This window comes from Urocitellus parryii, chromosome 5 (genome assembly GCF_045843805.1).
Source record: "Urocitellus parryii isolate mUroPar1 chromosome 5, mUroPar1.hap1, whole genome shotgun sequence".
Taxonomy (NCBI): domain Eukaryota; kingdom Metazoa; phylum Chordata; class Mammalia; order Rodentia; family Sciuridae; genus Urocitellus; species Urocitellus parryii.
Window position 1 is genome coordinate 3,322,443 of NC_135535.1, and position 14,860 is coordinate 3,337,302.

Consider the following 14,860-nt stretch of genomic DNA (forward strand, 5'->3'; position numbering starts at 1 on the left):
ACAGCAAGAGGATGTAAACTAAGCCATGAGTCAGAACGCAAAGCACTGGGGAGGACAGGCAGCCACACAAAAGAGCAGGGACAGGGGCAGGGCAGGCTGGGAGGGAGCAGAGGGCCAGGGTGCAGGCGCTGGGGGCAAGCAGGTGAGTGCAGCCTGGGCACCAAATGCACAGAGGTATGGCTAGAAAAGGAACCAGGTATGGTCGCTAAGTGGGGATCCATTTCCTCTCCACAAGGGTCTTTGCTTTTTGGTAGCTCCATCCTGTCCTGTCTTCCCTGATGAGATTCCAGGGCAAGTGTGAATTAAAGCCTTCTCTGTCCCTCACATTTTCCTCTCTTCTGAGCTTGCCCTCACCCTTCAGTAAACATGATAAATATGCATGGGCACACACATGTGCACAAAGACCCAAGGCAGTGTTGCCACTGCACCTTGCTGTCCTGTTGTGGCACAGGCTGCAGAGCCAGGGTATGGCCACTAGAGAGTAGCACTGGGCGGGCTGGCAGATTGCCAAGAAGGGAGGAGCAGCTCTTCAGAGCCAGCCTGCCAGGCCCAGGGCCAGCCTGCTGCTCCTGGCCCAGATGCTAAGTTCTCCAACAGAACCCGCAGGAGACAAAACAACTTCCTCAGGCCTCTGAAGTGCACTAAGAATCCTGCTGCCTGCACTAACTAAAAAATGTGAGACCAGGAGACAGGAAGCCTAGACCAGATCAACACTGTCCCACCCTGCCCTGCCCCACAGCCAGGAGACTGAGCCTGCTGCTTACTTAACCTTAGAAGCAATCTCCCCAACAGCAAACCAGCGAACAGGAGCAGGCAGGTAGTGTCTGGGGCCCTGGGGTGGGGCAGTTGGTGGGGATTAGTAACACAACATACAAAGGCAGCAATTATGCAAACATTTAAATAGACTGCTTTCCCTGGTCTGTTTCCTCAGGCCATGACTTTGTTTCCCAGCTGAAGCGACATATTTCTTTCAGTTCCTAACATGTTCTGGTTTTTATCCCCTATTCCTGCAACCCCTAGGTTCCAGGTTCTGATGGTTTGGCTCCCTCCTTCTCCCAGTCTACCCAACATCATGCCCAACCAACGAGACCCAGTTCCATCCAGCAGTGCCAGAAACTGACCACCCCACCCCACCCATCCCCAGGGCCTTCATCTTCCATCAACCACCCCAGGATCCCCTGCCCCTCCCTACCTCCATACCAGCAAGGCTGCCCAAGGAATCTACCTAGTCCAGGGCCCCAGGCAATGCTCTGGTGAAATTCTTCACGGTCCTTCCTTCCAAGCTTCACTAGTCCGGGTTCCAAACCTCCCAGAGGCTTCACACTGTGTCCAGAGGAAAGCAGAGAGCCTTCATCTGGCTTCCTCAATACTGGGACCTGGCCACTTCCTACCCGACTGGCCTTCTCCCTTTCTCCCCACCCCACCAAGGCCAGAGCTCCGTAGCTGCCATTTCTCAAGCATTTCTGAAGCTCTCTCACCACAGGACCTTTGCACTCTTCTCCCTGGAATGCCTTCCCCGTCTTCAAACACCTCCCTTCAAGGGTCTCAGCCAGAAAGCACCTTTTCAGGGTCTTGGTTGACCACCCAGCGCTACCTCTCGGCATAGCTGTGTCCTCCAGGCATGCCTGTGGACTTCCGCTGGCATCTGGAGTGCTGAGTGTATCTGCCCCTGAACACTAAAAGGCTAGCTCCTTGAAGGAAGGGCCCTCAGGGCCGGCTCCCAACTCCTCACAGTGACTATTGACACAGCAGGGGCGCCAAACATACTGGCTGAAGGAGTAGACCCTGCGAACACCAAGGACCCTGCAAGTAGACCTCCTCTTCACAGCTGACGAGACCGGGAGGCTGAGTCACTTGTTGAGTCAGTCACATAGGAGTGAGGGCACAGCCAGCACGTGACTCCCCTATCACCGCAGGCCCCGCAGGTCCTGTGCGTGCTGTCCTCCAGCCATGGACACTAAGGGCATCTGCCCACATCCAAACTGCCAAGGCACAGGGCTCCACACCTGGCCACCTTCCGCCCAGGGCCAGACAACCCTCCTGATCCAGGGCCAGACTAGATGCTCCCTCAGGGAATCAGGAACATGACTGGACGCCGGGCCCACTCCTCCAAGAGCAGGGTGCCGCCTCTTCTACTGTCTGAATGCTCCACACAGTGCGCCCTCCAGGCCCTCCGCTATGAGGAGTCGCTCAGCAGCTCTCAGGAAACCACGTGTTTTGCACATTGCCAAATCATACTCCCCTTCACCAGACACACGTGACAAACAGGACGCCTCTAAGTGTCATTTTCCCAGGTTTCAAACAGGCAGTCTCTGTGTGAGTAAATATTGAGTCAATGCTAAGAGGGGAATGAGCTGTTAAGTTCTATTTGCTACTTTCTTCCCCAGGCTCCTAGCAGCACAAGCTAAACAAAGCAGCACTCGCTGGACGGTGATATGCAGCAGGCATGATCGTACTGTGGCACTTCGCACATCAGCAATTTGCTTCTCCGAAGTCGGCAAATATTTGCCACTTAAGTTTTTACGTAATGTGAAAGGAATATGTTCCACTCTTCTCGGAGCTACCTTACAGGCCTTAAGAAACAGGCAATTTACCCACTATGTTTTCTCTTACCACTAAATATAAATCCAGTACAGTTTAAGCTCTGACTTTAACTGTTGGCTTTAGATTGTACTATTTAAATAGAATTCTGAAGAAAGAAAAAATCCATAATTGAACCAACCTCACAAAGGAATCTGACTTCTACATGCTAACCTTTTGACTTACCCATACATATTCATTCTCTTACAACCCTGGAAGCTTCATTTATAAGTATGATTTTAATTTCCAAAAGTTGCTCCAATAACTAAATCCACAAGGAAATTCTAGCTGGTGCGCACAGCCTGACTAGACCAGAACTCCCACCAGGCACATCTGTTTCCCTCGGACACCTCCTAACATCTCGCCTTTCAGAAACCTCTGAGCACAACAGGAAGCTGTCTGTGAACAACCTCGATTATCATTCAGCACTAAAGTTACCATACCATAATAATCAACATCAGAAAAATCAAGTTAGAGGGTAAGTAGGCCAGTGAAAATAAAATAACAATAATAAAAGTAAACGACATCTGTGAGCATACTAAAATAACAATAATAAAAGTAAACGACATCTGTGAGCATACTATGTGCTAGGCCCTCTCACCTAAGCATGTTACATGCACCGTCCCACTCAATCTGCAAACTCAGTCCTGCCATCAGCACGTCTTCCAGATGCACAAGGACCCTGAGGCCCGGGACCTCCCCACGCGCTCAGGATCTCCACAGAGGCAGTCCAAATCTAGGGCCTGACCCACAAGCACCATGAGGTTCTGCCCCTCCCCTGCCTCAGCTGCTCCCAGACCCTGCAAAGAAGGCACACTGCACGCTAGCAAAGAAAGCATCTGAAATACAGATAAACCACAGCCCATGCTCCTGCAACAACAGTCTGCCTTTATTTCCTATTTTGGTGGATGGGACCTCTAGCTGCCCAGTTCTTACGCCAAACTCACAGGAGCCATGCTGTACTATTCCCTGTCTCCCACCTACATCTAGGGCCATTCTGCAAATGTTATCATCAGAGGTTCAGATACTGAAGTTTTCAAGTTGTCTGTAATAACAGAAAACAAGGAATAACCTAGGGAGCTGGAGAAATAAATTATGTGATATGCATCCAAGGGATGCCCCCTGACCTGTTATAGGAAAACATATAGTTAAATATTACCTTTCATGTGGCAAAAATATATATATTGTAAGGGGCAGGGGGTGTAGCTCAGTGGTAGAGTGCTTGCCTAATTCATGTGAGGTACCTCATGTACCTCAGCACCACATGTAAATAAAGGTTAAAATATACATACGTGTGTGTGAGTGTGTGTGTGTGTGTGTGTGTGTGTGTGTGTGTGTATGTGTGTGTGTGTGGAGGCTCAAAAGTTTCTACAAATTGCTTTCTTTTTTTTTTTCCTGCAGTACTGGGGACTGAGCACAGTGCCTCCTACATGCCAGGCAAGCACTCTACTACTGAAGTACACCCAGCCCTTTTTATTTTTATATTGAATCAGGGTCTCACTAAGTTACTGAGGCCTCGGCTCCTGAGCACCTGGGATTATAGATATGTACCACCATGCCTAGCTGTCACTTCTTAATTATCAAGGGAAAAAGAGTAACTTTTCAGTGTGCAGAGCTGGCAGCACCACCTCCATCAAGTGGCCAGAGTCAGTATGACCATGTTAGGACAAACCAACCTCATGCCTCCTGCTATGATGACCAAGAACACAAATCTCTTACATGATACTCCTGCCAAAAAACTTATCAACCTAGATCTCATCATGAGGAAACAGTAAACTCAGGGACATTCTAACAAATAACTGCCTGTACTCACTCTATAAAAATATCAAGGTCAAAAACCACAATGAAAAGCTAAGCATATGGGGACTAAAAGGAATGTACCAGCCAGCTTGGGTTCCGTACTAGGAACAAAGAGATGAAGAATGGCACAGTGTGACTATGGACGACAGATTATTACAGCAGTATTGTTAAAATAGAATGGTGCCCAGTGGTTCGGGAGGCTGAGACAGGAGGATCACAAGTTCAAAGCCAGCCTCAGCAAAAGTGAGGTGCTAAGCAACTCAGTGAGACCCTGTCTATAAATAAAATACAAAATTGGGCTGGGATGTGGCTCAGTGGTTGAGTGGCCCAGTACAAAAAAAAAAAAAAAAAACAGTACAACGTCTATGTTGAATTGCTTTACTTGAAAACTGCACTACGATTACTTGAGAAGATATCTTCACTCTTAGAAAACTCACAATAAAGTTTTCCAGAGTAGAAGAGGATATCTCCAATTGAGTTTCAAATGGCTCAGGAAAAAATACACACATACAAACACATGTAGAGAATGGTGAATCTAGGAGAGGGCAAACTGAGTGGCCACTTGTCTGCAACAATAAACGACATCAAAATACAATGTTTAACACAATGTACACACTAGCTCTCTCTGGAAGAAGACATCTGGAATAATGAAAAGGAGGGAAGTGGAGCCCAAGACAGGGCGAGAGGCTCTGGCTCACTCTCACTTACCCCTTCTGTGCTTTGTAATACTGTGACACATACGTGTGTCGCTGAGTCAAAAAATAAATGAAACTAAGCAGAGGAAATCCCCTCAGAACTGGAGCTGTGTATCAGAAGCTTTTCAGACTTTTCCAGATCTCCCCTCCTTCATGGCTCCAAACTACATCCTGCCCTCTCTCACAGCCTCAGCCCCAGCCTCCTGAGCACAAGGGCTGGGTAAGCCCTCCCCCCATCAACATGCCCCAATCGCCACCTCCTGGCCCAGCCAGGCACTGCACCTTCCACCATCCAGCAAACACCCAGTGCAGAGTGGCACTCACAACAGAGCTGCCTGAGAGTGGGGTTCTGCCAGAGGAAACTGAGGGCGAGCACACACCTCAGGGTCTGGCCACAACGCTGCTCTGGGGAAGACCAGCACTGGTGACTGCCCTCCCCCACCCCCAGCCCGCAACCAGGACCCACACGGGCCTAGCTGTCTGTCTCCCCACCCTCTGATCCCTCTGCTTTCTGGCAGGAAAGCAGTCAGCAGAGCAGGAGGGTGGTAACCAGCCAGCCCTCGCCCTGTGAGCCAGCCTTCAACCCATGCTTATGAAAACAAACACAGCCACCTAGCCAGCCTGAAGGAGCCACAGAGGACAGGAGGAGAGGTCCATCCAGGCGCAGAGGAAGAAGAAGCTGGAAAGGCATTAACATAGCCCCTCACAGGATGCTGTCAGCATCCCTGGTGTCCTAGCAGGCTCTGGCATGGGAACGGAGCACAGCAACCCCCATGAGGCACTCACACAGGGACATGTGCATTATGTACCATGCCCAGCGTCTCATTTAGAACGGCCACTGGCGTCCTCCAGCCTGCAGGGACTCACCAAGGTCTGTGTGGGGGCCCGCGAGCAACTGCTTGAACTTGTCCAGACGATAAGCCTCTCTCTCGCTCAGAGCAGAGCCTCCAAGGGTGCTCATGTCAGACGTCCCACCTAGTGCAGTGGTGGCCGAGTGGGGAAGAGACTGAGACCTCTGTAGAGGGATCACGTTGCTGGCAGTTTCTGCAAGAGTAAGAACAGGGAAAGGTGAAGGTGAGCCTCCTGCCCACTGCTGCCCACACCCTCCTCCTGCATCAAGGTGGCCTCTCACTTGTGGTGCCCACCGTCCCTTAGTGGCTTTCAGGGCTCACTATGTGGGCAGAGAGCCTCCAGTAACACGTAACAAGAAAAGATGCAGCCTTCCAAGGCGGGAGAACAGTGAGGGAGGAACCAAGACACACCAAGAGCACCTCCTGCTATCTCCAGGGCACCTCTGACGCCACTGCCTCCAGACTCCCCCTGGCCTGCCCACTTCCCAGACCTTGTCACAGCCCTGGGGAGGAAGGCTGGGAAGAGAACAGCATCTCAAGGAAGCCAAGGAAGCCAGGCAGGAAGGGTGGGCTGCAGTGGCAGCAAAATACAGGCCCCCACCCCCACCAGGGCATCTCCTGCTGCTACACCCCTGGGACCCTTGGGCTCTCTGGGACACTGGGGATGGCATAACAGTATGCTACATCCAGGAACCTGGGCCAGGGACAGCCATGAAAAGGAGCTCAGGGCTTCCAGGTCACACAGCAGTGCTACCTGGGACCAACCGGCAAGAGACTCTGTGGGCTCTGACTCCTAGTCTAAATCCCACCCAGCAACCTCATCTTCCAAAAAACAGAATACAAGAGGAAGCAAGAATACACGCCAGGGAATGGTGCAAAGCTCAGCTCCGTGGAGCCAGCAGGTCCACTGGCAGCAGCTGCAGAGGGGCAGGGCACAAGTGCTACCCTGCAGCTCATCCTGCCCAGCAGCCTCCTCCCCTTACAATCTGGCCAGGTGGCTGCTTGTACATGCTTTGCTCGGGACCTTTGCATCACTCCACAGCGCAGGGCCGGTGAGCCCAAGGCTGGTGAGCCCAGGGCCTACCACTGCACCACACTGCATGTTCAATCCAGCTACCCTGCAGGGCTGAAGACCAAGGCTGACTATGGCAGGCCATAGGTACTCGAAGGTGATGTGAGGTCCCCAAGGCAGCACACAGGAAGGCAGAAGCACAGATGCCCATGAACACAATCACTGGAACTGGACTGTGCCCCACAGGACAGAACGGTTTAGGATGCTCAGAAGGGCAAAACACTGTTCCTATCAGCAGAAAAGTAAAATGGAACTTCAGGTTGATGGCCTGAGCAGCCTGCAAGAGGGCCCTAAGGGGCGATGCACAGGGCCCAAGCGAAGCACGCACAAGCAGCTGCACAGGATACCAAGAAGAACACACAGCTGGGGCACCATCCTGCCTTCAGAGACCTGCAAAGTGCACAGAGGCAGGACGGTCAGATACAGCCCTGCCCAGAGAGACTGTTTCAGACCCGAAAGCCTTGACCTTCTGAGCCTGGACACCAACAGACATCCCCTCCTCCCTGAAGACTTCCATGACCTTACCCTGCACCCTCTACAACAAGACAAAATGGGGTCTCTGGCTCCTGGACACTCTACATTTCATCCACTCACAAATTTGCCTGTCCCCACTAATACTCACCCTAGCTATGATCTTAAGTCCCTGAAAACAAGAACAGAAGTGTGCCATCTTCATGCCACTGCTGAGGAAAATGTCTAGTGATCTCAGAGGCTAGGACCGGGGGATCAAGCACACCTACTCTCCCCCTACACTGCACAGGTTCTGCTCCCAACCACCAATGCGACCAGTGTCCCCAGCAGGTGCCTCCAATTTCAGGGCTCCTTAGCCTCACTGCTACAGATACAAGAGACTGATCAGTCTCTGTTGGGGGCAGAGACTGATCAATTGCCCTGAGCAATGCGGGATGCTAAGTAGTATCTCCAGCCCTGTACCACACACAGTTACATACATATATACCTGATGTGTCCAGAGACAGTGCCCCAGGGCCCTGTGGGCAGGATCACTTTGATGAGAACCCCTTCTCTATGGGGTAGGGCCAGCAGCTAATAGCAGGGTTCCAAGCCAGGTGTCCTGGACCCGAACACCAGTCCCACCACTCAGGGGACAGCCCTAGGCCTCTCAATGCCTCATCCATGAAAGAGGACTGGACAATGCCTTCCCTCCTAGAAGACATGAGGTTAAGGAGCTACTGCAAAGTTTATTATTAAAGCGCTGGCGACAGCAAATGATCAATAAATACTATTATTATTTTGTTGTTGTTGTTGTTGTTGTTGTTGTTGTATTAAGGTGCCAAAAAAAAAAGCTTGCTCAGAAAGCAGACATGGGAGAGATGACCAACCCCATGGCAGGCGAAGGCCAAAGCAAGGAGTTCAAGAGCCCTCTCCCAGCCACACAGTTCCTCGGGCACCATCACTTTGCTTTCTTTGCAGGAGGTGGCATGCAGGATAACATCCCATGGTTCCCCCAGCTGGATAGATGCATTCTGAGCTTGCATCTGCTCAGGATATCCCACCATACACCTCCTAGTCCTGCCCACTCTCAGCCCTGGCATCTGGAGTGTGGAAGACCATCACTAACAGAGGCAGCTGTCACAAATTCAACCCAGACCCCCAGGGGCTTGAGAAGTGGCCTTCACAGCTCGTCAAGTTTCAACATCAGCAGTCTGTGAGCAGGCAACACCAGGAGTGCCACAGCTGAAAGCACCCTGGCAGGATTAAGCATGGGAAGGTGGGAAGCGTGTACTTCCATCATCACCAGGACTTTCAATCAGCTGCAAGAGCCACATCTGGCTGTCCATCCGTAAGCTTAAAGACTTTCAAATTTGTTACATTCCAATACTGAAAAATGATCATGTGAAATAACTCATATATTCTAGCTCAAGAGACATGGAACATTTTAGAAGTTCATTAATTCCCAGAAGGCGTTTTTGAAAACTAGACCAGGTACGAAGCACAGGTCTGCATCCAAGGCTACCATGATGATTCCGGCTTTCTCATCTGTAAATGCGGAGACAGCACCCTAAACCTGAGGAAGGGATGCAAGACAGCCTTCGGCACAGCCAGCATCTTTCAGAGGAAGATGGGGATCCCACAAGACACCATGCTCCTCAGTGGCCCTCTTGGGAATCACCCCAAAAACCACCAGCCCTGCCACTTCCTCTGGAGGAAAGTGACAGCTCAGAGGAGCAAAGAAAAGCACATCAGGACCTGAAGGGAAAAGCACAGACCACCACCCCTGCCTGGGGACACTGCAGCTCCATGGAAGGTGACCTTAAGATTTTCTGGGTGGGAGTCCTGCATAAGAACAACAGGCACCCTCTCATCTCCTGTCTCCCAGGACGAAAGGCATGTCACTACCTTGGTGCACCCCACCTACCTTCGGGACAGGATGTGTGGCTCTCGCTGACAGACTTCACCAGCCGGAGGTCCCCGCTTGGAGCTGTGAGCGGCTCTGTTGCAGGTGCTGGTTCCTGCGTGGGCACTGGCTCCTCCTGCAGCACAGGCCGGGCCTGCCGCTGGCTGTGGTTGCGCAGGACGCGGTGGGCTGTCTCCATGACCACCTCAGTGTTCAGGCTCTCGGCCGCCATGGCCAGGAGCTCGTCATCATCTTCCCCAGCATCCCAGGCATCACTAGTGTTGCTCTCGAACTCCTGGAAGGTGCTGACCCTCTTGGCCTTCACTGGGGTGGTTGGCACCTTGGGTGTGGACTTGAGCAAACTGCAAAGCAAAGGCACCATTACTGCACCCACTCAGAGGAGCGGCAGCACACGTCCTAAATCAGCAGGAAAGAGCCCCCACTCAGGAAGGCGCTCAGTCTAGAGGAAGGTGCTGTGAGAACTCAAACACGAGTCACACAGAGAGCATAATGAGACGAGGCAAAGTGCAGGAGGATCCAGCCACGGCAAGGAGAAGGTTTTTAGAGTAGCCAAGCTGAGCAGCAGCTGTCATCCCACCCACGGAACCCCACTAGGAAGCACAGGACTTCGGGGCAACGCTATTCAGACTCACAGCCTGAACTCATTTAAGTCTGGACCCGCAAACTGAGTTGCATGCTCCCAGCATCTCAGCAAAGCTCCCACAGCAACGGCTGAGGGGCTGGGGCAGCAAGGACTGTGCAGAGAGCACAGCCTGTGGTATGCACGTTTGGAAACAGTATCATTAAAGGAGACTCCCCAGAAATGTGACAACATACAACATCAGCCCTGCAGATGTCAGGAAGCGTGCACACAGGTGAGTGCTGCAGCCACACCAGCACCCTCCCACAAGTACCCACCAAGACCCACTCCCTCTGCTCCCACCTGCTGTGGTGTAGCAGCAAGGACCAGGGCAGCAGGCAAGAGAGGAGGAGTCAGATGAGCCTCCAGGAACGACCTGAAGCCAGGCTGCACCAGTTAACGGCACCAGCTCCCTGTCCTGCAAGGCTCCACCCCCAAACACACGCAGCTGCAGCCCTTGTGTCACCTGTCCCACTGCAGGATGAGCTAGGCAAGGACAGCGGTGTCTCGCAAGAAGCAGTTGCCTGGTCCACGTCTGCCAAATGAGAGGCTACTTTCCCTGCCCTTGGGAGTCTCAGTGAGCTGGAGGACAGTAGGAAGACACTGGCTACCTCAGCCCTCCTCAAAGCAGCTGTGAAGCCAAAAGTGAAAGGAAATGTCACTTACGTGCCATGTAACAGTGGATCAAAAGGTGGGTGCTGGGCTCCATACACATGCTGGATGCTAACAAAAAGGAGAAAACAAATCAGCTTTTCTTTGGCATTGCTGAGAGCCCACCACTGACTCAGGAGAAGGGACAGCTCCTCATAAGCCACACCACTGTGGAAGCAGCAACTCACGGGCCACCACAACCCTCCTCCATGCCAGGTCCTAAGGGCAGGTCGAGGAGGAATGCGTGGCACCACAGAGGCCCACCCACCACACACAAGCAGGGCATTTAGGCCCTTCCTGAGAACGGGCTGCACAGGCACCGCAGCCCTCCAGGCACCACCACAGAACTCAGGCACCCACTGAGAGACGAGGCCCTTGGGGGCACTGTCCGTCACACAAGCTGTTCACAAACACATACGAATGCCTGTCTGGGAATTCTCATCACTTTGTCTGAATGTCAAACGCAGCAGCACCAAAAGAACATAATGTTTCTAAAGAATTAATGGTTTTATCACGGTACACTGGAAAGAAAAGGGTTCTCCCTGGAGCCTCCAGAAGGAGATCCTATTGACAGCTTGATTTTGGCCCAGAGAGACCTTTGTCAGACTTCTGACATCCAGAGTCCTGAGATGACACATACATTGTTGTAAGGCAATAAGTTTTTGCCAATTCGTTAGAGTAGCAACGGAAAATGAACACCAGTGACAAATCTGTTTTCCTAGTCACCGGTGGCAAGGTCCACCACTCTTGTCTCCTTCACATAGGATCCACTGTGGTGACCACAAGGGAAGGCCCCCCCTTTCTGAAACTGCATAAATTCCCAACTATGTGCTTTTTCACACTTCTGTTTTTTTCACATCTTTAACCCTTATTTTAAAATCCATCTATAATTTGCTTTATTTCACTACATAGTGTTTATTAGGAAACTTTTTTAAAAATCAATTGTTCTGGGCTGGGGATGTGGCTCAAGCGGTAGCGCGCTCGCCTGGTATGCGTGCGACCCGGGTTCGATCCTCAGCACCACATACCAACAAAGATGTTGTGTCTGCCGAGAACTAAAAAATAAATATTAAAAATTCTTTCTCTCTCTCTCTCTCTCTCTCCTCTCTCACTCTCTCTTTAAAAAAAAAAATCAATTGTTCTAATACCACTTATTATAAGCTCTCCTCCAAACTGGCTTGAGGATGTCATCTTTCATATACATTAAAATATTACCTTGGGGCTAAGGTGGTAGCTCAGTGGTACAATGCTTGTGTGGCACATCTCACTGGGTTCCAGCCTCAGACCCACATAAAAATAAATAAAATATAAGTACTATGTCCATCTACAATTAAAAATATTTTTAAAAAACATTACATTGGGTCATTTTGCAGTGTTCTACTTTCTATTCATTTCTATGCCTGTAGCAGAACATTTTTCAGTAAAATGTAACAAACATTGTTGGATATCAACTCTATGACAGGATGAAGGAAGCAAAAATAAGTACAACACAATCCAAATCATTAAGGATTTTACAACAGCTTCAGAAGCGAAAAATAAGGTAGCCTATGTCATGCTCTATGGTAGTTCCTGCGAGACACACCATGGGAACACTGACACCCAGTCTTGGGTTTTGCTTGACACCTAGACCTAGAAAAATGTACCAGGTAGAAAATTCTAGGTGGAGAGAGCAGATGCATGAGGTCTGAGGGCAAAGCAGAGAATGAACGAGGCGGGGAATAAAAGTGGCATCCAGGGGCCACCGCTGCAGTGAGCAGGAACATGCTCATGTCAGGCTTCCCTGATCCTGAGTCCAGGAAGGCTTCACTCCACAGAGGATGGACACCAGGAAGTGAAGGGAATTCAAAGAGCCTGGCTACAACTCTTGACTTCCAAGTAAGTCAATAAGAGAACAGAGTGATTTCAGAAGACAATTCTAAAGGAACTCCAAACACCACATTTATTTCTGCACATATCAGGATAAGATTTGCCCTCACGCTGAAAAAGAAACCAGAAAGCTCAGATCCATCTGCTCAGCCAATAAGGACCTGCCCTATGCCAGGCACTGTCCTGAGTGCTGATGTCGTAGCCACCACAGGCCACGGACCAGGCCAGTGACAGGGGCTGGATCAATGCTTTTACAAAAGGAATGATGCATACCAAGAAGCAGAGGGACGGCCCCATGACCACAACTCGGCTTCAGCCACTCTCAACAGCCTGCATGTTTGCTCCAAGCTCCTGCAAGCCAGAAGACATCAAGAACAGTCGTCTCAAGCAGAGATTCCACTTACTCAGAATCCAACATGTCAGTTCCTTTGGTCCCCATAAACCAACAAACCACAGATATGACTACTGCCATCCAAGATGGAAACCTGGGGTCTTCCCTGAGTCACAAGTCCCTGCAGGTTGCGAGGCCAGCTTAATGATACCTAAAATGTGAGAAACATCCACACAAGCATCACCCAGAGATTTGAGTTCCACCAGATCCTAACACTCTGTCACCCAGAGCTGAAATCCTCCTCAGTTCCACTCCCTTTCCTGCATCCTCAGAGGCAGCTGCCAAGTGTACTTAGCATGCATAATGCCCAGACAGGTGCTTCCACCTTGGGGAATACTCCAGAGAGTGTGTGCAACAGGTCTCCGGGCCGCATGCTATGTTAATATCACCGTCACACGTGCACCTTTTGCAACCTGGCTTTCAGGCTTGTTTTTCATGCAGGAACGTCAACACGTGCAGCTTGGTTCTGTTCTGCAGGGTTTCACTGAGTACCAGTGAGAGGGGGCACTCCTGCAGTAAACCAACTCTTCAAATGAAATGTCACACAGAAACACTCAACGGGCCACCCCACCCAAAGGAAGAGAGGAACCCAGCACCACGGCGGGACTGCAGGTGAGGGCAGCACTGGCTGGTTGTCTCCTCAAAAATCTATGACTAACTAGAACAAATAACAAATTTGTACATATTAAAAAAAAAAAGAGGAATAATAGCAAAACCAAAAGAACAAAGAGGACAATGTTACCAAGACTGACTGAAAGGAAGAGAAAGAAGACTCAAATTACTAAAACTAGAAGCAAAGAGGAGATTGTTAACCTGACAGAAATGTTTTTAAGAACTATACCAGAAGATAGTGGACCACTACACACCAACACATTAGGTAACTGAGATGAAATGGACAAAGCCCAGGAAGACAAATCATCAAAATTTATCCACAGAGAAACAGAAAAAATGATTAGACATACATAATGCAAAGAAACTGAATTAGTAGCCAAAACACTCCCCACAGGAGAAAGTCCAGGCCCACGGCTGCGCCGGAATGCAAGGTTGGCTTCACTACCCAACTCACTCAATGCCACACACCACGTGAAAAGAAAGGATAAAACCACATGATCACCTACATAAATACAGAAAAGCATTTGACAAAAATGGCACCATTTCATGATAAAAATTCTCAACAAGCCAGGATGAGAAGGTATCATCTTCAAATTCCAAAGCTAACACTCCGCTGGTGAAGGACTAAAAATTGTCCTCCTAAGTGCAGGAAGGGGACAAGCCTAACTGCTCTTCTCACTCTTGCTTGGCACTGTACCAGAGGTCCCACTTAGGCAAATCATACGAGAAATAAAGGGTATCTATCTGGCTAGAGTAATACTACCTGACAAGAAAAATAATCCTGTATTTAGGAGGTCCTAAGGAACTCACTAAAAATCTATTAGAACTAAAAAACAAGATTTCAGGATACAAGATCAACACACAAAAGTTAACTGCAATACTACACAAGTGCAAAAAAAAAAAATCCAAAAATAAAATTAAGAAAATAATCCCAGGGCTGGGGTTGTGGCTCAGTGGTAGAGCGCTCGCCTCACACATGCGAGACCCTGGGTTCGATCCTCAGCACCACATAAAAAATAAATAAGTGAAATAAAGGTATTGTGTCCAACTACAACTAAAAAATAAATATTTAAAAAGAAAAAGAAAATAATCCCACTAAGAAAGCACTAAAAAAAATATTTAGAAATAAATCGATTTAAGTATAAACATTTACATTTTAAGAACTACAAAACATTGCTGAAAGAAACTGAAGACCTAAATAATCAGAAAGATACCCTATGTTCCTTATCAAATGTCCAAATCCTAGCCAGGAGCAATGGCATATGCCTGTAATCTCAGTGGCTTGGGAAGTAAGGCAGGAGAGTCACGAGTTTAAAGCCAGCCTCAGCAAAAGTGAGGTGCTAAGC

At 49.7% G+C, this 14,860-nt stretch overlaps 1 protein-coding gene across 2 annotated transcripts in view; it reads right to left on the reverse strand.

Moving 5' to 3' along the window:
• The window catches only part of Tbc1d22a (TBC1 domain family member 22A), a 334,236-nt gene that overhangs the window by 298,986 nt on the left and 20,390 nt on the right, over positions 1 to 14,860 (reverse strand). For both annotated transcript variants that reach the window (XM_026394283.2, XM_026394282.2), the window contains exons 2-4: positions 10,661 to 10,717; positions 9,376 to 9,716; positions 5,943 to 6,119 (exon numbers count right to left, since the gene is read on the reverse strand). In XM_026394283.2, coding sequence (XP_026250068.2) covers positions 5,943 to 6,119; positions 9,376 to 9,716; positions 10,661 to 10,717 — 575 coding nt within the window. The remainder of the gene's footprint in view (positions 1 to 5,942; positions 6,120 to 9,375; positions 9,717 to 10,660; positions 10,718 to 14,860) is intronic.